We start from the raw sequence: 21,121 nt of genomic DNA, 5'->3' as shown, positions 1-21,121 counted from the left end.
ACTTCTCCCGATTGAACTCCACTTCTCCGTCCAGCACTGCATCCTATCTATATCCCATTACAACAGCCTTCTGCACCATCTACTACGCCACCAACCTTTGTGTCTTCCGCAAACTTTACAGACCCACCTTGCACTTCTTCATCCAAGTCATTTATAAAACCACAAAGAGCTGGGGTTCCAGAACAGATCCCTGCAGAACACCACTAGTCACCGATCTCCAGGTCAAATACTTCTCTTCTACAACTACTCCCTGCCTTCTGTGGGCAAGCCAATTCCAAATCCACACAGCCAATTTTCCATGGATCCCATACCTCATGACTTTGAGCCTACCATGGGGAACCCTGTCAAACACCTTGCTAAAATACACATATAACCACATCCACTGCACTACCTTCATCAATTTGTCTTGTCACTTCCTCAAAAAACTCTATTCGGCTCATGAGGCATGACCTGCCCTTCACAAAGCCATGTTTTCTATCCCTAATAAGACTGTGCTTCTCCAAATGCTCATAAATCCTCTCCCTAAGAATCCTCTCCAATAGTTTGCCCACCGCTGATATAAGACTCACTGGTCTATAATTCCCAGGATTATCCCTTTTACTTTTCTTGAACAATGGAACAACGTTTGCCATTCTCCAATCCTCCGGTACCACTTCTGTGGCCAGGGAGGACTCAAAGATCATCGTTCACACTCCAGCAATCTCTTCCCTCCCTTCCAATAGTAACCTGGGGTACATCATATCCAACCCCACAGACTTATCTATCCTAATGCTTTTTAGTAGCTCTTAACCTCAACATGCTCCAACACATTTACCTGTTTTGCACTAACCTCACATTCATCTGTGTCCTTCTCCCTGGTGAACACTGAAGCAAAGTATTCATTCAAGACCTCCCCTTACTCCAGGCACATTTTCCCCCCCCCTCATCCCTGAGCAGTCCTACCCTCACCCTAGTCATACTCTTGTTCCTCACATATGTGTAGAACACCTTAGGGTTTTCCTTAACCCTACTTGCCAAGGCCTTCTCATGTCCCCTTCTAGCTCTCCTAAGTCCCTTCTTAAGCTCCTCCTCGGTACCTTATGACTCTCAAGAGCCCTGTCTGATTTCCGCTTCCTAAACCTTAAATTTGCTTCCTCCTTCCTCTTGACTAAACCTTCCACCTCTCTTGTTAACTATGGTTCCTTCACCCTGCCATCCTTTCCCTGTCTCAGTGGGACAAACCCATCTAGAACCCCATGTAAGTGGTCCCTAAACAACCCCCTCATTTCTGTGGTGCATTTACCTCCCATCCTAAACCCCAGAACCTCAAGCAGTCAGTCCTGCCCTTGCGACAGCCAAGTCTTTGTAATGGTCACAACATCATAATTCCGTGTACTGATCTGTGCTCCAAGTTCATCACCCTTATTCTTAACACTTCTCACTTAAATGTAAACCCATCTCAACCCATCTAACTAACTGCATTTATGCCTATCCCCTGCCTATCTTTCCTCACAATCTCTGTACACATCGCATCTACTTCTACACCAACTGATCCATCATCGAATCTAACACTCTGTTCCCATCCCCCTGCCAACCTAGTTTAAACCCTCCCCAATAGCTCTAGCAAATCTGCCCACGGGATCATTGGTCCCTCTCAGGTTCAGGTGTAACCCGTCCCTTTTGTACAGGTCATACCTTCCCCAGAAGAGATCCCAATGATCCACAAATCTGAATCAGTGCCCCCCCCGCACGAACTCTTCAGCCATGCATTCATCTATCGTACCTTCCTATCCTTTTCTTTCCTAACTCCCAATACTCCCTCTTCAAGATCTCATCCCTTATCTTACCTATGTCGTGAGTGCCAATGTGTACCACAACTTCTGGCTGCTCACCCTCCCCGTTAAGAATGTTGTGCACTCAATCCACAATGTCCCTGACCCTGGCACCTGAGAGGCAATCCAGGAGTCTAATTCTTCTTTACAGAATCTCCTGTCTGTTCCCCTAACCAACGAATGCCCTATCACTGTGGCACCTTTTTTCCACCCCCACCCCCTTCCTTTCTGAGCCACAGAGCCAGATTCAGCGCCAGAGACCCGGCTGCTGTGGCTCTCCACCAGTGGTTCATTTCTCCACTCACACCCCGACCCCCCCCCCCCCCCCCCCCCCCAAACAGCATCCAAAACGATATACCTGTTACCAAGGGAAACGGTCACTGGGGTATCCTGTACCGACTGCCTGTTCCTTTTCCCTGCACTTGGCTGCACATTGCCAGGTCCTGAACCTCTGTTGAATCGTCTTACAACACCTGCCACTGTGATATGTGCTCGCTTTCTCAATGCCGCTCCATCTCGGTGTTTCACTACTGTCTCCACAGATTTAACGGTTACATTTTCTTTCCTTACCCTCATCAGCCAAAAGGGAAGAAGTGGTCAGAGTCCTTGGTTCTTCGGTTTTACTGGATCCTAGAGCCAAAGTTGATCCCAGAAAGCAAGAAATTATTTGGACGTTCATCGCCAGCCACAAAAGCCCTGTCACCATCGTACATCACATCCCAGGTTACATGAAGTGGGCAGAACCCAGTAAACATTTCCAGTCCCGGTTACAGTTTAATCTTTCTAATGGCTCTCTGATGGTAAATGGATTAAAAGCTGGTGACCAAGGAGATTACAGCCTCATGGTAGATGACCGTGAACTGAAGATAATACAATTGTCCCTCTTCGGTGAGTGGTTTCACTTGTTTTCGATGCCACCTGTGGATAATTCATTGCAGATAATGTGGCAGGTTCTGTAAATGAAAATCAAAACAAAAACTGCAGATGCTGGAAACCTGAAATAAAACCAGAAGGTGCTGGAAAAGCTCAGCTGTTCAGGCCGTGTCTGTAGAGAGAGGAAAATTTAAAATTCAGAAGAGGGATCCTTTATTGGCCCTGAAAAATAGAGGAACATATTGGTGACAGTGAAGGTGAGGGATGGCGATGGGTTCAACAATCTCTGATCAGGTGAAGTCATGTTGCCGGTGGGATCAGCTATCACACCAGTGCAGTTTGGTGTTGACATGGTTCTGCTATACTTGGACATGCCCAGCAAGCCAGACCATACACAGAGGGAAAGAGAAAAGGATGGTGGGGGAAATGACTCTTACATTGGAACGAAGAGCACGTTATCTGGAGTTGGGGAATTCATCAAGTCTGGAAGGCTGCAATGTGCCCAGGCAGAAGATGAGGTGTTGTTCCTCGAGCTTGTGTTGGTAATTGGTTTATTATTGTCACGTGTACCAAGATACAGTGAAAAGATTTCATTCACATGCCGTCCAGGCAGGTCATTCCATACATAAGTACATCAAGGTAGTGAAAAGGAAAACAGGGAAACTGCAGTGCAGGTAGACAACTAAGGTGCAAGGACCAAGATACCAAGAGCTCATCTTTTAGCATACGAGAGGTCCATTCAAGAGTACAATAACAGCGGAATAGATGTCGTCCTTGAGCCCGGTGGTACATGTTCTGGTCGTTGGGAGAGGGGAGAATGACCGGGGTGGGAGGGGTCCTGATTGTGATGGTGGCTTTCTCGAGGCAGCGGGAAGTGTCGATGAGGTCAGTGGGTGGGAGGCAGGTCTGCGTGATGGACAGGGCTGTGTTCACATCTCTCTGCAATTTCTTGTAATCTTATCAGGCCTCTCTACAACAGTCCCAGAGGCCCCACACAGGAAGATCAAAGTGGGAATGGGATGCTGAAAATAGCAGTCAACAGGAAGCTTGGCGTCACTCCCGTGGACCGAACACGGGTTCTCTACGAAGCAATTGCTCAGTTTGTATTTGGTTCCTCCAGTGTCCGGGAGATCACATAGTAAATGCCAAATGCAGTCCAGTAAATTGGAAGTAGTGCCAGTGAATGGCTGCATCATTTGGGTGGTGGGAAGGGAAGAGGTGATAGGATAAGGATTATAAATCCTCTGGCTGGGCAGGAGTGGGCTGGGAGACGGGGAGTGGTAGATGGGGCTGCATGCAAGTACCAATCACTGAAAGGGGAGTGCATAATGTGTCTGGTGGTGGAATCTTGTTGGAGCTGGTGGAAACAGTGAAGGGTGATCTATTGACTGCGGAGGCTTGTGGGCTAAAAGGTGAGGACCCAGTTCTTGTGCATCCTCCTTGACCGATGTAAAAAGAGTTTTACCGTTGCCTTTTGACCAACCAGAGATGAGACCCCTCTGCCCCTGATCAGTATCCAGGTCATAACAAAACATGCTTCTCGTACAACCAATCACACAGTGTCACATCTCCTCGAAGGTTATATGTACCCACAGCTTGTTATCAGTAAGGATTCTATTGACCAAGTGTTTCTCAAGCCATCGGTGTTACACTCAATGTCACTTCTATAATAGTTCACACCTTTCTATAGCAGATGTAATGCAGTAGGGTTCCCTGAGTACCTTTCCTGAAACCTTAAAGACTGTTTGACATGGAACGTTGTAAAGATGTTGGAGGGGGACCAAATGTTTGGTTAAAATATCCTGATGGGGGAGAGGTGGTGCACTTTAGGGAGGGAGTTCCAGACCCCAAGGGAACAGCCGGCGCTGGTAGAAGGTGGAATATTGGGGATGTGCGAGAGGCTGGACTGGAGGAAGCTGGAGATCTGAGGGTTCTGGGTCTGGAGGACGTCCCAGAGAAAACTGGGAACCAAGTCCCGGAGAAATTTGAGAACGAGCTGGAGAGTTGAGAATCTTGAAGCCAGTGAATTGCCAGATCGGGAGCCTGTGTGGGTCAAGAGCACTGGGACCCGGCCTGTTCAGGTACAGCAGGAGAGTCTTGGGTCAGCTCAAGGTGGAGGGATTTGAGGTAGGAGGCCAGGCAGGAAAACATTTTCACAGCATACAGAAGGAAGTGGCGATAAACCTGTAATTAGGCCTCAACGATGTCCAGTTCTGGGCATCGCACTCTGGGATGGGTGTTGAGGCCTTTGGGAGGCTGCAGAAGAGATTTACCTGAATTTGACCAACTATCCAGGGCTTTAGCCATGCCAAGTGAATCAAGAAGCTGAGACTGGTTTCCTTTAGGCAGAGAACAAAACTCAGTGGAGGTTTTTAGAATTTGAGAGTGGAGAGACGAAAAACTGCTTCCACTGGGAGGAGGTTTGGGAACCAGAGGGCACGGGTGTAGGATAATTGGCAAAGATCCCGAGGGTGAAATGCACATTATTTTTATGAAGCAGAATCCATAATGTTGGAAATGGGTTCAATGGTAAGTTTCAACTAGGAACTGGATCGACGGAGGTGTCAGAGGAAGAGCAGGCTGTGTTGGAGCCAGTACAGCAGGTTGGGCTGAATGGCCCCTTGCTGTGTTGTGTCATCCTCTGGTGTGTTTCTACGTCGGTTTTGGGTTTGAAGGTTTATCACCTGGGGTGAAGTCGGTGTTGAAACCTGTCTGTCTCCTCCTCCTCCCACCCCAGCAATCAGAGGACATAGAATATTACGGCACAGTACAGGCCCTTTGGCCCACTACGTTGTGCCGACATTTTATCCTGCTCTAATATCTATCTAACCCTTCCCTCCCACATCGCCCTCCGTTTTTCTATCATTCATGTGGCTATCTAAGAGTGTCTTATATGTGCCTAATATATCGGCCTCCACAACCTCTGCTGGCAGTGCGTTCCACACACCCACCACTCCCTGTGTAACAAAATACTTAACTCTGACATCCCCCCCCCCCCCCAATACCTTCCCCCAGTCTCCTTAAAATTATGCCCCCTCGTGTTAGCCATTGTCGCCCTGGGAAAAAGTCTCTGACTGTCCACTCGATCCCTGCCTCCGATCATCTTCCATCCCTCATCCTGCTTTTGTTCCGCCAGTCTCCGTAAGACCCTTGGGGTCACTGAAGCTCATTTCACCAACCCCGCCACCCCCGCCCCCCCCACCTCCTGGCACCACTGCAGCCACAATGACCCTGTATCTCCTGTTTCCCAGTCACTGTTCCTCTCTCTGCCCTAACTCCACATTAACCCGTCACCCATCCCTGTTTGTGGCACAGTGGTCACAGAACGACCCAGCTCTAAACGTCAGCTCGTTGGGTGTGAACTCTTTCCCGTGTGCAAACTTGTTGCAGAAAGGCAAATGCTTTTCTTTCCTGCACAGTTGATGCAATGTCATACAGTGAGATTTCATTACAAGTCATCACAGTTCATTAATCAGGATCTTTTTCATCAGGTAACCTGTCGGAAGCCTTGATTTTGACCACCTCCATCTCCCTCGGTTCCACCATCGAGCTCACCTGTAACGTCAGTGGAGATCCTCATCAGTATCGGTGGTGGAAAGATGGAGGGGAAATCTCCCGGCTTCACCAGCTGATAGACGGTAACAGGACTCTCGTTATTCTGAAGGCTTCAAGACGTGACTGTGGAATTTACACGTGTGTGGCAACCAATCCCGCCAGCTCCATCCAGACGGATTGCACCCTGATTATTCCAGGTGAGCTTGGTTTATGGACGACATTCCAAGAGTAAATTTTGACATTGCTTTCTGTTGGTCAGCTTTGGAAAACAACCTGTCAGCACTGCAGCCAATATAGTCAAGAGGAGAGTTGAAATGGTGCAACACAGAAAGAGTCCATTGGGTCTGTACTAGCTCTTTGTTTGCACAATCCAGCTACTCCCACTTCCCTGCCCTTTCCCAACTGCCCAATTAAATTATTTTCTTTCAGAAACTTCTCCAGCTCCCCGTTGAACACTACAGTTAGATCTGTCTCCACTACAACCCTGGCAAAGCAGCCCAGGCCCTAACCAGCTTTGATTCCTTTTCCAATCATCTTCCTTCTCGGTCCTCTGGTCCTTGACCCTGTCTGTCTCCTCTGTCCATACCTCTCTGGTTTAACCCCTCTGGCAGATCCCCTCACAACCTCCTCTGTCCCAAGGAGAATGACCCCAGCTTCTCCTGTCTGCCCTCATTCCAGGAACCCTTTTGGTAAGTCTCTCCTTCACTCCCTCCAAGCCTTCACGTGTGTCCTGAACCCCAGCACTGGTAAAGATTCATCATGACTTTCTTCACCTTGTATTCTGTACCTCCATTGATAAAGCCCTGGAACCTGTGTGGTTTTAGCCACGTTCTCAACCTACCCTGCACCTTCAATGCACTTTGCTCATCTACCCCCAGTTCCCTCTTCTTCTGCCCCTCTTAGAGTGGTGCCCTCTAATTTACATCTCTCCTTATTCTTCCTTATGCTATGGAATGTGAAGTCTCACATTAAAGTTTATCCTCCCCTGATCTGCCCGTCCCAGCAGCCTGTCTATATCTTGAAGTCTATTACCATCCTCCTCACTATGAACCACACCTCCCTGTGATGGTGTTGAGTTTACCCATTCTAGAGCCCTAAACTTGTCAAGATCTTTAATCTTATCTGTGATGTGGCTATTAATATGCTCCCTTTAGGGAGATCATATTGTATCAACTTAAATTTCAAAAACTAATTTACTTAACTACTTTAGTCTCTTTTCTGAAGGGGTTTTGCTGTCAGTAATCATTGTTTCGAGCGGTGGGTCCCCCCCCTCCCAACCAAGGAGGAGATACCTCCAGCTAATGAAGCAGATTAAATACAGATATTTTGTTTTAAATGGAGCATGGTTTATTTTGAGGAGTAAATTCAAGCAGAGATGATAATTCTATCAAGGGTTTCCAAAACACAAGTGCAATTCTTACAAACCAGAAAAACGTACCAATGAGTTGCAGACAAACAAGTTGTCCGTCGCAGAAAGAAGGCTCTGGGAAGAGATCCTTGGGTTGAGGCTGAGAAGTGGGATCTGTCTTCATCTCTGTAACTCCTAACCGTCCTTACTGCCTTCTAATCTTTGTTTTTTTTTGATTAGTCATCTAGTAAGGCCTCATCTGCAGGTATTGCTGTTTATTCCTGATTAGATAAACAGTAAAGAGTGCTGGTTAGGAATCTGAATTATTTAATGATAACTACCTTAAGCCTTGGACAGTTTTCTTCTGCTGATGGGCGTAATGAATTGGTAACCATTTCCTGCTGACGGTAGGCACACTAATCCTTGGTGTCTGTTTCTTCTGCCAATTAGCACCTTAACCCCTGGACAGATGACTTGCTAAAAAACTGGGGTTAGCAATAAGCCTCCTGGGCTTGGATAGTGAATATCTATCACGTCCCAAGTTTTGCATCATCTGCAAGTTTGGAATTTGGTTCCATGAGTCATTCATTCTTGGCTGGCACAACAAGTCGCTGTCCTTTAAATGCACCTCAGAGGGCAGGTAGAGTCAGCAGATACAAGCCTGAAGTCACGAGTTGGCGAGACTGGGCAGGGGTTGGCACATTCCCTTCCCTGCGGGAAATGAGGGGAACAGTTTGGTTGTTGCAGAAATTGACAGCTCTCCTGGTCATTTCTCTAGTGCCACGTAACATTATTCAAAATTATTTTTAATTGCAGGCTTTCTCAATAAGGATATCGCAATTATTGTTCTCTCGACGATTTCTTTAGTGTTTTCTTGTGTATTCTTCTTTGCACATGTGCCTCTGAAGCAGTGGAAGACAAAATCGGAAAAAGGTATCTGTCATTGTATAACTTGCGTTTAACTATAAACACACAGTTAACATTGGGCCCCGGAAGAGAAGTGGCTAATGAATTGGATTAAGTGAAATGGAGTGTTTCAAGGATAAGATGAACTTGGATAGCAGATGGGATGAAATCTAGAGGCAGCAAGGAACATTTGGGAGGGTTGGTCCAGTGGACAAAAGGAAGGGAGGGAAACCATGGGGACAAATAAATGATCTCAGTCACACCCGTCCACAGATTCAGTGTATGTTGTTGGAAGATCTCGGGGGGGGGGGGGAGGGGGGAGGGGGGGGTGGGGGGGGGGGAGGGGAGGGGGTAGGGGGGGTGGGGGGGAGGGGGGGGAGGGGGGGGTGGGGGGGGGGAGGGGGTAGGGGGGGTGGGGGGGGAGGGGGGAGGGGGGGTAGGGGGGGTGGGGGGGGGAGGGGGGAGGGGGGGGTGGGGGTGGGGGGGGGAGGGGGGAGGGGGGGTGGGGGTGGGGGGGGAGGGGGGGGTGGGGGGGGAGGGGGGAGGGGGGGTGGGGGGGGAGGGGGGAGGGGGGGTGGGGGGGGAGGGGGGGGGGGGGGGGGGGGGGTGGGGGGGGGGAGGGGGGAGGGGGGGTATGAATTATGGAGACATTAGTCAGTTGAGGGTTATCATTACACTTCAGGGTAATCTTTGAATAAACTGTGGTGATGGAGAGCAGGACCTGGTGATGGCTTGTTCAGAGTGGCCAGGCGTTCCCCTGGATGTTCACACCCAGTCCCTCGGACTGGAGACGGAGGGTGCACCCTGGGGAGTGAGCAGGAACCCAACAGAAGCAGGAGGAGGCCATTCGGCCCTTAGCCAATCATTGAGCTCTTGGCTGATCGCTGACTTTCCTGCACCAGCCCATGTCCCCTGGTTGCCTTCACATCTAAAGATCTACTGATCTCTGCGGCTAGTGGAGTCAGTGACAGAACCTCAGTGGCTCCCTGGAGAAGTCCAAAGATTCCCCACCCTCTGGGTTTTCCTATCTGTCCCGAATGACTGAACCCTCATTTTGAGACCATCACCACCGTGCACCCCCCCCACCCCCACTCCACCAGTTGTAGTTCACCAGCCAGAAGAAGCATCCACCCACCCCACCCCACTCCATGACTGGCAAGCCCCACACAGATGTTGAATGTTTCCAAGGGATCCCCCAACATCCTTGTAAACTTTGGAGGCTACAGGCCTTGTCTCTCCTTGAATGACGAACCATCCCAGGGATGAGTCCGATGAACTTCTGCTGTATTCCGTCTATCACATCTGTATCCTTCCTCAGTCAGAGAGACCAGACCTCACACGATATCCTGGATGCAGCTCAGCGTAGCTCTGTGTACCTGGAGCAAGTTCTCCCCACTCCTGAGCTTAATTTTTTCACAATAAAGTACAACTGCTGTCCCTGCATGTCAGCTTTTAGTGACGTGTACAAGAACCTCTGGGCACCCACAACTTTCAGTCACTTCGAACAAAGATATTCTGTTTTTTACCTATCATGGTGTAGCAGGAACAATTACAATGCGAGCAAGGGATTTATTGATATTGGAGAAGGTGTCACTTAACACCTCAGTAGCTCCTGATGCATGGCTGGGAATTTGAAAATGCCACAGAAAGGGATTTAAGAGGGAATCCTTTCAAGGAGTGGGAATATGGATGAGGACACCAGCTCACCACCACTTTCTGGAGAGCAATAGAGGGTGAACGATAGGTGCTGAACCAGCAAGATACGAAGGAATTAAGAAAAGCACCAGGGAAAGGAGAGGTGTCCCTCTGATCCGGTGCTGGTGGTTCCCTCGGACCTGGTTCACCGGACTCCCTGGGCAGCCTCCATCCCGTCAACATTAAGTGTCCCTGCATTTGGACACTTCAGCCTGCAGTCCTGTTCGGGTAAAAGTTTTCATCCCGGTCCAGGACACTGCTCAGTGCCCGTGAGCATCCACGTGCAGTGATGTTCTAGTCCTCTGCTTCGGTTCAGGGTGAAACAGAATAGCTGCAACGCTGCGGCTGGAGTCGGTTATTGTCACCACTGGCAACACCATGTCAATCCCAGCTCCTGACACCGTTGGGAAAATACAGCTGATTCACAGTGGGCTCCTGCCTCCTCCACGGGCACATACACGGGGGGGACTGCAGTGCACCCGCCTTTTCTGTATCCACAGCCTGTGGATAATGAGATCACAAAAGATATCAAATGTAAGCAGTTCCCCTGTGTCTCTGCCTGCTCCCTCTCCCCTTACTACCCTGAGCTCTCTGAACCTCTTCCAATCCAGTGTGCTCTGGTGTCCGTTCCAGATCTGGGCTGGTTGTGTTGCCTCGTGTTTGGGCACTTGGTACCACCAGCAGCCTGACCAACCCTGGGTCCCACCTCTGTTACCGGGAGCACGTTCTCTGTTGATTCCTGCGTCGAACTATTCGTGTGGATTTCACGTTCTGAATGTTCTTGACTGTTTTCCCGTAGCCGTGAAGAGGCTCAAACGTTGGAGGCGGCTCCTGAATGTCTGTGACTCTGTGTCTCGTGTTGTCGCCTTTTCCATTCTCATTCACTGGAGCTGGATTGAAGGTACATGTGTGACATTCTGTACTTGCATTGAAATGACCACCTTGGTACTCTGGGGGGTGGGTGGGGTGGAGGGGGAAATGTACTGGAGGTTTAGACTTTGATCGCTGAACATCAGTGCTCCAGTTCAGAACTGCCAGCCACACACAACCCCATATCCAAGGAAGGACGTGCTGGCCCTGGAGAGGATCCAGAGGAGGTTCATCAGAATGATCCTGGGATTGAAAGGCTTAACATATGAGGAACGTTTGATGTCTCCTGGCCTGTACTTGATGGAGTTCAGATGAGGAGGGGAATCTCAGTGAAACCAACTGGATACTGAAAGGCCTGGATAGAGTGGACGTGGAGAGGATATTTCCATCAGTGGAAGAGTCTAGGATCCGAGGGCACAGCCTCAGAATAAAGAGATGTGCCTTTGAATCTGAGATGAGGAGGAATCTTTTCAGCCAGAAGGTGGTGAATCTGTGGAATTTGTTGCCAAAGAGGGCTGTGAAGGCCAAGTCACTGGGTGTATTTAAGGCAGAGGCTGATAGGTTCTTGATCGGTAAAGGGGTTACAGGGAGAAGATAGGAGGATGGGGTTTGGGGAATAGAAACCAGCCGTGATTGCATGGTGGAGCAGACTTGATGGGCCGAATGGCCTGATTTTGCTGCTAGATCTTATGGTCTTGGCCCAATACAGATGAGTTGTGGAAAGGCAGGTTGTATGTCTGGACTTCAGCGGCATTTGAAGAAGTCCCTGAGTTGAAGCTAATGAAATTAAGGCATAATTATAAACTGGAGGTAGACACTTGGTCCAGTGGTGGGAGGCAGTGTGTCGGGGTAATGTGCAGTGGCTGAAAGCTGGTAGAATGTGTGTCACGGTGTTGTACAAGGGTCGATGTTGGGGGTGGAACCGGTCCTCGGATTGATTCGGGTGATGGGATGAAAAGTGACCTCATCAAGGTGGTCAAGTTTGACCAAAGAGAAATGACGTTGTAAACTGAATGGCAACGATAAATCACCGGAGATTAACAGATTGTGCAAATGGACAGAACTGCGGCAAAGGGAGTTCATTGTAGGTAAATACATTGTTGGTAAACGTGTGTCATGTGCCCCTGATTTTAAAAAGGAGAGAACAGTAGATTCTAAATGATGAACAGCAAGAAACAGTGGAGATACAAGACCGCAGATGCTGGAATCTACAGTAGCAAACAATCCACTGGAGGAACTCAGCGGGTCGAGCAGCATCGGTGGGAGGGGGGAGGATTGTGGACATTTCATGTTGAAACTCTGCAGCAGAAGCAGTTGAGGTCCAACAATAGAGAGAAAGATACAGCCTTTGGTCCACTGGATCCTTGCCCGCCATTGAGCATCCGCTTGCACTAAAGCTACAGTATTCCCATTTTATTCTCCCCACATTCCCATCAACTACCCCCTCCTCCCCCCAATTCTAACATTCGCCTACACACTAGGCGCAATTTACAGCAGTCAATTAACCTGACATCTTTGGGACGTGGGCGGAAACTGGAGCACCTGGAGGAAACCCACGCGGTCACAGGGAGAATGCGCAAACTCCACACACACACACACACACACACACACACACACACACACAGAGTCAGCGCCGGAGGTCGGGATCGAACCCGGGTCTCTGGAGCTGTGAGGCAGCGGCTCTACCCGCTGTGCCAGTGTGCTGCCTGTCTTAATGGGTCTATGTTCGCTGATCATTGAAAAGCAGTGGACAGGTCCATAACGTCATCAGTTCAGCTCATGGAATGCAGGCCTTTCGATCTGGGGTACTGGGGGATAGAAGTTACGCTAGAGGCAGACAAAGCCCTTTCAGACCACGCCTGGGGGGTGGAGAGCAGTTCTGGGCCCCAGATTAGGAAGGATATATTTTGTCCTTCATGGGACACCAGTGTAGATTTATCAAAATGTTAAATTATGAGCAGGAGTTTGGATGGTCAGAGGGTGACGTGATGGAAGATGGAAGTTGTTGAGCTATTAATGGAGAGTGACAGGGTTGATTTAAAAACTCTGTTGGTTGAGATATCTGGGTCAAAGAAGCCTGGGTCAATGGCACAGCACTGTTGTGTTTGTTATAATAATTGGGAATCACTTTCCCCCAGAGTGAAAAGCAGTAACGGTCAGTCCAGAAATTCAGCCAGACATTGTGGGCATCGGTCACCTTCACTTGACCGGTGATGTTGTTGCCTATGTGCCACCCTCCTAGAGGGGAACTGCTGGGTAATTGGACGATGTTGTCCTGGGAGCTTCTGCTGTTGGGCAGCCCCAGGACCAGTGGGATTTATTGTCAGCTCCAAACTAGGATGCCTGCAGGTCTTAATGACCGAACCTTCGTCCCTCAGGGCTCTCGAGCATCCCGGCAGCAACCATTTTACTTCACCATGTTTCCCCCCGCCCCCACCCCGCACCCCTGGGCCACGACTTCTTCCACTGGCTTACATAAACACATTTGAAACACTCGAGGTCAGGCAGCACCTGCGGAGAGGGGACGTCAGTGAAATGTTGCCGTTCACATTGTTTACAACACAGCCCCTCTTTGCATCAGTGGTCAACTTGGTGATGCCATTTTTTCTGTTATCCCATTATCTGAGTCGATCAGGAGAGCCAGTGGTTCAGTGCAGTGATCTTTCATGAGACGGGGTGAAGTTACAAATTGCAGAGATGGATGAAGGGCTGAGGAAAGGTGTGTAAAGGGCAGAGACCAGGAGTGCCTCATGAGTGTCTGACACTGGTCCGCTTCCAGCTGGTGAGAGTGTAGCTCCAGTGACCGTGATCCCCATCACCTCTCATGGATGACTGCATTGTTGGCCTTTGCTCTCCTGCTTCTGTCCTTCCATCGAAGTGGAATGTTGAAAGCAGAGGAAAAGGTGGAGGTGCTTTGGGAGACGACTTCAGAGCTTGGAGCAGGTGCAATTGGTGTTGATAGCTCATAGATGGACAGCATGGAGAGTGTTTCTGTGCTGTGTGACTCTGACAGAATGAGGCAGCAGTGACTTGTCAGTGCTCTCTCTCTCTCTCTCTCTCTCTCTCTCTCTCTCTCTCTCTCTCTCTCTCTCTCTCTCTGTCTCTCTCTCTCTCTCTCTCTGTCTCTCTCTCTCTGTCTCACTCTCTCTCTCACACACACACTTTCTTATCACTGGGTCAGTATCCGCCCACAACACTGAGAGCAGCAGAGGTTCCAGTGGGGGCGATCACCCTCGGGACAAGCAGATAAAGAATAGATGCAACCTTTCCAGCACTGCCTACGTCCCCAGAACCAGTACGTAAAGCAGTTACCAGTGTTGGGGAATGGGATTACTGCAGCTCATTTGTTTAATTTCGAGTACTGAGTGAATTGCCGACCATTACTGTTGGATCTTTGCTACAGGTTCTGACCTTTTCGCAGTGGCAGCTTCATGCACTGTCCTTCTCCAGCTTCTGACTTGGATTCCACTGATTACTGTTCAGAATTTAGACTTCTGGTGCACTGACTGTTTCCAAAAAAGGATGGGTAAGGAGCAGATCATTAATTGTATGAGACTTCCAATTGTCTCAGTGAAACGACACTCTCTAATCATCACACCTTCTGTATTTGACAGATATTTGGAAATGGACTGTATTTGGACTGCATGTCATTGTGATCGTCATCTCAATCACTTTCGTAACGTTAACGAGTGATCCAAACTGTGAGTTTGCCTGGAACTCTTTAATTACTGTTCATAACACTGCAAGCTTCTGATAATTATATTTCCTTTGTCTCCCTTGAGGACTCTGAGGTGGTCACTTCCAATAATATTGTCAGATCTATCTGCAGCAAACTGATTTCTGTCGATGATATTAGGGGAGTTTCCCCTCATATTTGGTCATCTTTGCACCTTCCACTGCCCCAGTAACACAGATGTGTCCTTCAGGACCACATAACTAGGTCAGCAGGGATGTGGGACCTTGAAATATCCCACCCAGAGTAGGTCCTGTCTCCTTGCTCTCCTCAGTGCTTCTTACAAGTGGTGTTGAGTGTGGAGGAGTCCTGATCCACCAACTGAGGGAGATGGTAATCAGAAGGTTTCCTTTAATGAGAAAGGGAAAGTACATCTAGAGTTGGGAGAGAGAGAACAGAAGTACCATTGGTGTTGGAAGGTGGGAAAGAAAACTGATCCAAACCACATCTGCTAATACGTGCTATAAGGAACACCAAATGTAGCTTCAACAGAGACCAGAACTGATGGTGACAGATCTACTTCTTCTTCATTGGTCTGTGCAAATTGTATGTGAAGTTGTTCTGGAAAGTGCAGTTGGATGTGTTAGTGCATTGTGGATGTGGGGGCTTGTTGTCAGTTTGTCAATGACTTCACTTTGTACATTTTCAGATGCCACTTGTGACAGCAGCCTTATAACCTGGAGAGTATTCTTCGCAACAACGATTGGGAGTGCTGTGACCTTTTCCTTGTACTTTGTAGTGAATCTCTGTAAGTAATTATCACACCATTCAGCAGTTCCATCACTTCTGAAGGAATTGAGTTACAGTAAAAACTTTCCCCCAGTCTCGCCGCCACTTCAGCTTCTAAAGGGAGTTGTGGGGAAATCTCCAACTCGTTACCCTATCTCACTGGCTGCTGAGAGTCAGGAACAGCTCTGACCCGGTTTTCCCGGGTTCTGCTGGAGATTCCTCATGGAGCTGCTGGCATCTCACAGGAGCCACGCTGGTGGGTTTTGGGACTCCTGCTGGGACGTGGAAGTCCAGAGCTTCCCAGCTGAGCTGGTGATTTCCCAGTGCGTCTGCTGCTGGGCTCCATTGGGACCAATGGAGAGTCGTCCACCAGTGTCTGTCTCCACAGATGCTGCCTAACCTGCTGAGTGTTTCCAGCATTCTCCACTTGCACTGAATCTTTTTAAATCAGTTTGGTTTTAATTAAGTGCTGGTATCTCTTTTGGAAAGATAATTTGGTTTCTGTTGAGTTAAGTTTGAGTAGTTTTAATGTTCCTGAGTTGGGATTGTCTTCGGTGTCCGCCTGAGGTTTGTGGGCAGGGCTACTTCCTGTCCGTCCACATCTCCCTGTAAAAAGCTTGATCCCAGGCTACCACGTGGCCCCCAAAACCATCTGGGCAGTGAGATCCGCTGTCCACGTCTGGGGAATGCAGAGCGTCAGCAACGAGTGTGGATGAGGATTCCAGCTTGGTAAAATTGTTGCTGCTGGACCAACAGACTCCCAGGGTAATTGAAGGGGAGGTTGATGGGCCTGTCCCATCTGGAAAACTCCAGTGCTCCCGTGGGCAGAGATCCTGGAGCAGTCCTTAGAGAGGCAGTAAATGGAAGTAAAACTGCCACTGCTGGGAATGGAATGGTGGAGGGAGAACAGAAAATGCTGGAAATGGATTGGGGACAGAAAAATAAGGTTTTGGGTCCAAGACCCCTCCTTGGAACCAGAAAAAGGAGAAAATGAGTTGGCTTCCAGTGAGAGAGAAGGTGGGGGAGGGAGAGATGGAACAAGGGGTGAGAACAACTGGGTTAATGTTATGGTTAGAACGAGGTTATACTCACACAGAGCAATGTGTTGCTAATAGCAGGGCTGCAGGACAGGTCCAGGGGGTCAGAGTGTACTAATGGAGAGAGGAAAACTGAGCCAAAAATCACAGGCAGGTGGCTGGCAGAAATGGTCAGTTCTGATCCAGACAGAAGAAAACGTTTTAGGCTACGGTGTGCCCAGATGGAAAGTGAGGTGTTGTTGCTCAACCTCGTGTAGGGCTCGAGGAACAGCACAGGAGGCCACAGGAGGGAGTGGGGTGGAGAATGAAAGTGGCAGGTGACCAGAAGCTCAGGGTGGTGGTGGGGGAAAAGACCCCCTGTGGACTGATTGCAGGGGCTCCACAGTGGCGACCCAGTCTGCGTTCGGTCTCCCCGGTGTAGGGGAGACTACGTTGTGTACATCGAGTGCAGGGCACCAGATCGGAAGGAGTGCAAGTGAGTGCTTCACCAGGAAGGAACGTTTTGGGTCCCTGGTTTGTGGAAAGGGACAAGGTAAAAAAGGACGGGTGTTGCAAATCTTTTGTCGCTTGGGGAAAGTGCCAGGAGGTGGAAAGTGGATGGTGGGGATGGAAAAGCATTTGAGTCACAAAGGAGTGATCCCTTTGAAATGCAGAAAGGGGAGGGGAAGGAGAGAGGTGTCTGGTGGTGGAGTCTTGTTGAAGCTGGTGGAAATTGTGAGGGAGGATCTGTTGAATGCAGCAGCTGGTGAGATGCAGTGTGGGGACCAGGGGAACTCTGTCCAGGATGGGGAGGAGTGAAGAGCGGAGCTACAGGAAATGGATGTGTTGTGGTCGAGGGCTCCATCCACAGCAGCAGAGGGGTAGCCATGGTTCGGGAAGAAGGGAGGTATTTCGGAGGCACCTGTGTGGAAAGCCTCATCATCAGAGTAATGCAATGGAGACTTCCAGTGCATCACGTTCAGCATTCACACAGCACTGATGTTAGCAACTAAACACGGGCAAAGAAGTGTGCAGACTGTGCGGAATGTCCAATTGATGAGGCTGCACCGGGAACATGGATACAGGGAATGATGAAGTGAATGGGAACGAGACAGCAGACCATGTCCTGGGGAAAGCTTCGGTCTCTGCAGACAAGGAATAAGAAAGCAGATTTCCTGATCCGGCTCCCAGTCCAGGTTGGGAGCCTGTATCCAGACTCCGTGCTCTCCGAGTCCAGAAGTTTGCACCCAGTGATGGTCAGGCCGGGGGAGCAGAACTTCCTGGTTTGCTCTGTGTGAAACACCTCGGGGGTCACTGTGGGACCCTGTGGGCAAAGTGACTCTTCCATTCCCTTTCCCAGTGTCTGATCCCAGACCTTCCGCCAATCAGTTAACTAGAGATACCGTCAGCACTTGGTGTTCAAACTCAACTGTAGAAAACACTGAAAAGATCCAAAATATCTGATCAAATGAGGGTCATTTGTAACTTTTAAGAGGCTGACAATGAGACACAAATAATCTCTGACAAGACTGTACATTATATATCCAGAATTTATAAAAGGTTATTTTCTTCATTATAGGCAGAAACAAATATACAAGTGGGAACATCGACAATGGAAAAAAACAGGTATTTTGTTAATATAAATTCCTGCAGGTTTCTTGTTATAAAAGTTAATTTCATGTGTTTCTAAATTGACTGACTTGTACCTACATGTTAACACAAATAGATCTACTTTGTTCATAATGCCTCTCTCTCGGACACTGACACAACCAGCCCAGAGGATCTGGGGTACTTTCTGTGAATTTAACGTAGTACAGGGGCTTCCAAGTTACAGAAGACCTGACTTACAGAAGCTCAACTTTACACAAATTGTCCCGTAAATTATTAAAGAATTTTTCAGGATGATATGTTATTAATAAAACCCAATGCAGTATATGTTCCATTAATTAATTACAGGTAGTGTTAGGGTGAAAATCGATCACCCATGAAATGAAAGAATTAAAGGAAGTGTATGCAGAGTGATAGGATATAGGTAGCTATCTAAAACAAATGTTTCTGATTTGCATAAATGTTGGTTTATGGACAAATCTCAGGAACAGAACCCTTGTGTAACCCAGGGACTGCTGTATACAGTTTCTCTTAAGGTTTTAGAACTTCTGTGTCTATTCACGTTCCCCACTGAAGCTGCAGAGATTGCCTGTCATTGAAATATTTTCTCCCAGTTTGTACCTGGTTCTTCTGCCCGCATTGGTCTTTGTTTGCATCTTCCTGTCTCCCTGTCATACTTTGTCTCTGTTGATTGATTGGGATTTACTGCTTCCTGTAACAAATGCACTCTCTTCATTTTAGTATGATGGAGAAACACAAGAGTCAAAACTGACACACCAGGTCGGAGCTGCTGCTGAATCTCTGAAGCTCAACTTGGAAAGTGTACAAGAGACTTCATTTTCAGACGACATTCCCAATTAAAAGCTTAATCAGTCAGGGTGAGTTCTTGTTGTCATCTTTGTTTCCCAGCCGTACAATGCATCCGAGAAATCTTCCCACGACTCAGAGGGAAGAAACTGATGTGTGGTTGAAAATGAAGTCAACATACATTATAACAACATTGGAATTGTTTTTATCTCTTGTCTATCGACTGACAATCTGGGAGAATTTTCATCTGGAAATGAGGCACCCTTCCGTTTACCATGTGGGAAGGGGCACGGACGGACTCTGTACACAAGACCTTATCCACCTGAGTTTACAGGGACTTGTGCGAGGAGCTGGACTTCCCCCAAGGACTAATTCTCTGCCAGCCAGCGTTCAGGACCAGTCTTGCCGAGATCTCCTGTAAGCTCAGACACAGTCTCACACATGTGCTTGGACCACGTTTACTGTGGAAGGTGCAATCACTACCTGATTTCTCATCGTTGTCTCTATAACTCCTTCCCCTGCTTCCCATACCCTCCAATAGACTTTGTCTTTCAAATAACTTTTAAACCAAACACACGGTTCCACTATCTCAGGCATTATGTTACTGTTTTAATATTTCTCTCTCTGCCTGGCAGATGTCCAATATTGGAACCTGATTACGGATTAATTTGCGTTTTTGGTGCTCTGTGTGTGTGCACGCGCGCCAGTCTTCCAGTAGCTGGAGGAGTGCTGCCTTGTGCCTGTGTCTCTTTACCTGCTGACTCTAGACCAGAGTTCTGAGGCTGAATACCAGAAGTGAGGTCTTGCAACAGATGGACAGAGTAACCCACAGTGTACGATAAGATGGACTCTTGACCTTATAATGTACCTTGTCATGGCCTTGCACCTTATTGTCTGCCTGTACTGCACTTTCTCTGTAACTGTAACACCATATTCTGTTATTGCTTGTGCTACCTCGATGCACTGATGTGATGAAATGATCTGTCTGGATGGCACGCAAAACAGTTTGTCACTGTACCTCAGTACATGTGACAATATTAAACCGGCTACGTAGAGCTTTTAGACCAGGCAGCCCAACAAGAACTGTTCTGGGAACCTCGCCATTGACACAACACGTTGAAGACCCATGTTCCTGATCACTGACCTCTGAACCCCAACTCTGGCTGCACACCCACCACACTGCGGACCCCCCAGCTTGCACTCCGCACTAATGAGTGAGCCAGATGCCAGACTTCCAGGATTTCCAGGCAATCAGATGCCAAATGATTGAAGTTTTACTTACAGCACCATGCACCTGGCTGAGGTTTGGTCTGACAACAGTGATCGGCAGGTTCTGGCATCATTTATTTACAGGGAACCGTTTAAACCCATATCACTGGACAAAGATCCCAAAGGAGTGAACCCCTTGTTGCTTTACCGCCCTGCGTCAGACCAACATTTGAACCAATCCAGTGGCTCTCCTGCCCAGTCGTCTCTCTCTGCCCGTTCACCAAAGTCCTGGGCCCTTTCACTCCAGGGCATAACCGTATCTGAGAGGAGGATTGGCACAGCAAGATCCACAAACTTTGAGTACTCCTATGGACACCACTGGATGTGAAATTAACCCATCCAGCTCCCATCAGAGGTAGCTCCGGGCATATTCTCAATGAAATAAGTGCGGACGGTTACAGCAACCTCACAATTTGGATAGAGTGAAGAAGTGATGCTTGGGATCAGCTGGATTCATCTTCAGCCCAGCTGATGGGTAGGTCTGTTTATGTGACTGTGCTTCAGAAGGCCCTTGGTGGCTCTGCTTATCACTGTATCTGGGCCAAAGAAAAATGTCTGTGCCTTATGTATTTGAATGTTTTTGACTTTTTTAACTTCTTGAATAATGTTTTTAAATATTTATATGTAGTTAGAATAATAAAATTCCACTCCTGTTCTTTTCAGTGGGTGACTGTTTTTAAAATCTTTTCATGGGGATTGGCTGCTCACCTGGCCTGGTGACATCGCAGCTGCTGGATCTGGGATCTTGCTAAGCTTTTGGCCAACAGTGGCAGAGGTGAGAAGGGGGGAGGATAGGACATCACCCTATCCTTGTGGGGAGTATTTTCCCCTCATCAGTGGGAAGCACTGTCCCATTCCCACTGCAGGTCCTGGGACAGCCTATTCCCGGCTCGGTATCAGA

General features: G+C 48.4%; 1 protein-coding gene across 4 annotated transcripts in view; it reads left to right on the top strand.

The window, feature by feature from the left end:
• Positions 1-20,856, top strand: part of LOC127585775 (contactin-5-like) — a 40,613-nt gene extending 19,757 nt beyond the window's left edge. For 2 of the 4 annotated variants that reach the window (XM_052043459.1, XM_052043456.1), the window contains exons 7-15: positions 2,391-2,699; positions 6,176-6,436; positions 8,404-8,520; positions 10,988-11,089; positions 14,462-14,584; positions 14,673-14,759; positions 15,441-15,539; positions 18,116-18,162; positions 18,886-20,856. In XM_052043459.1, the coding sequence (XP_051899419.1) occupies positions 2,540-2,699; positions 6,176-6,436; positions 8,404-8,520; positions 10,988-11,089; positions 14,462-14,584; positions 14,673-14,759; positions 15,441-15,539; positions 18,116-18,162; positions 18,886-19,005 (1,116 nt within the window). In that variant the 5' untranslated portion in view covers positions 2,391-2,539 and the 3' untranslated portion in view covers positions 19,006-20,856. Of the gene's footprint in view, positions 1-2,353; positions 2,700-6,175; positions 6,437-8,403; positions 8,521-10,987; positions 11,090-14,461; positions 14,585-14,672; positions 14,760-15,440; positions 15,540-18,115; positions 18,163-18,885 lie in introns of all 4 variants that reach the window. The other 2 variants (XM_052043457.1, XM_052043458.1) reach the window with 2 other exon arrangements.
• Positions 20,857-21,121: the final 265 nt, after the last annotated feature.

Source organism: Pristis pectinata, chromosome 34 (genome assembly GCF_009764475.1).
Source record: "Pristis pectinata isolate sPriPec2 chromosome 34, sPriPec2.1.pri, whole genome shotgun sequence".
In the NCBI taxonomy this organism is placed as follows: domain Eukaryota; kingdom Metazoa; phylum Chordata; class Chondrichthyes; order Rhinopristiformes; family Pristidae; genus Pristis; species Pristis pectinata.
The sequence above is the reverse complement of the archived record's forward strand: the minus strand, read 5'-3'. Positions and strand labels throughout refer to the sequence as shown.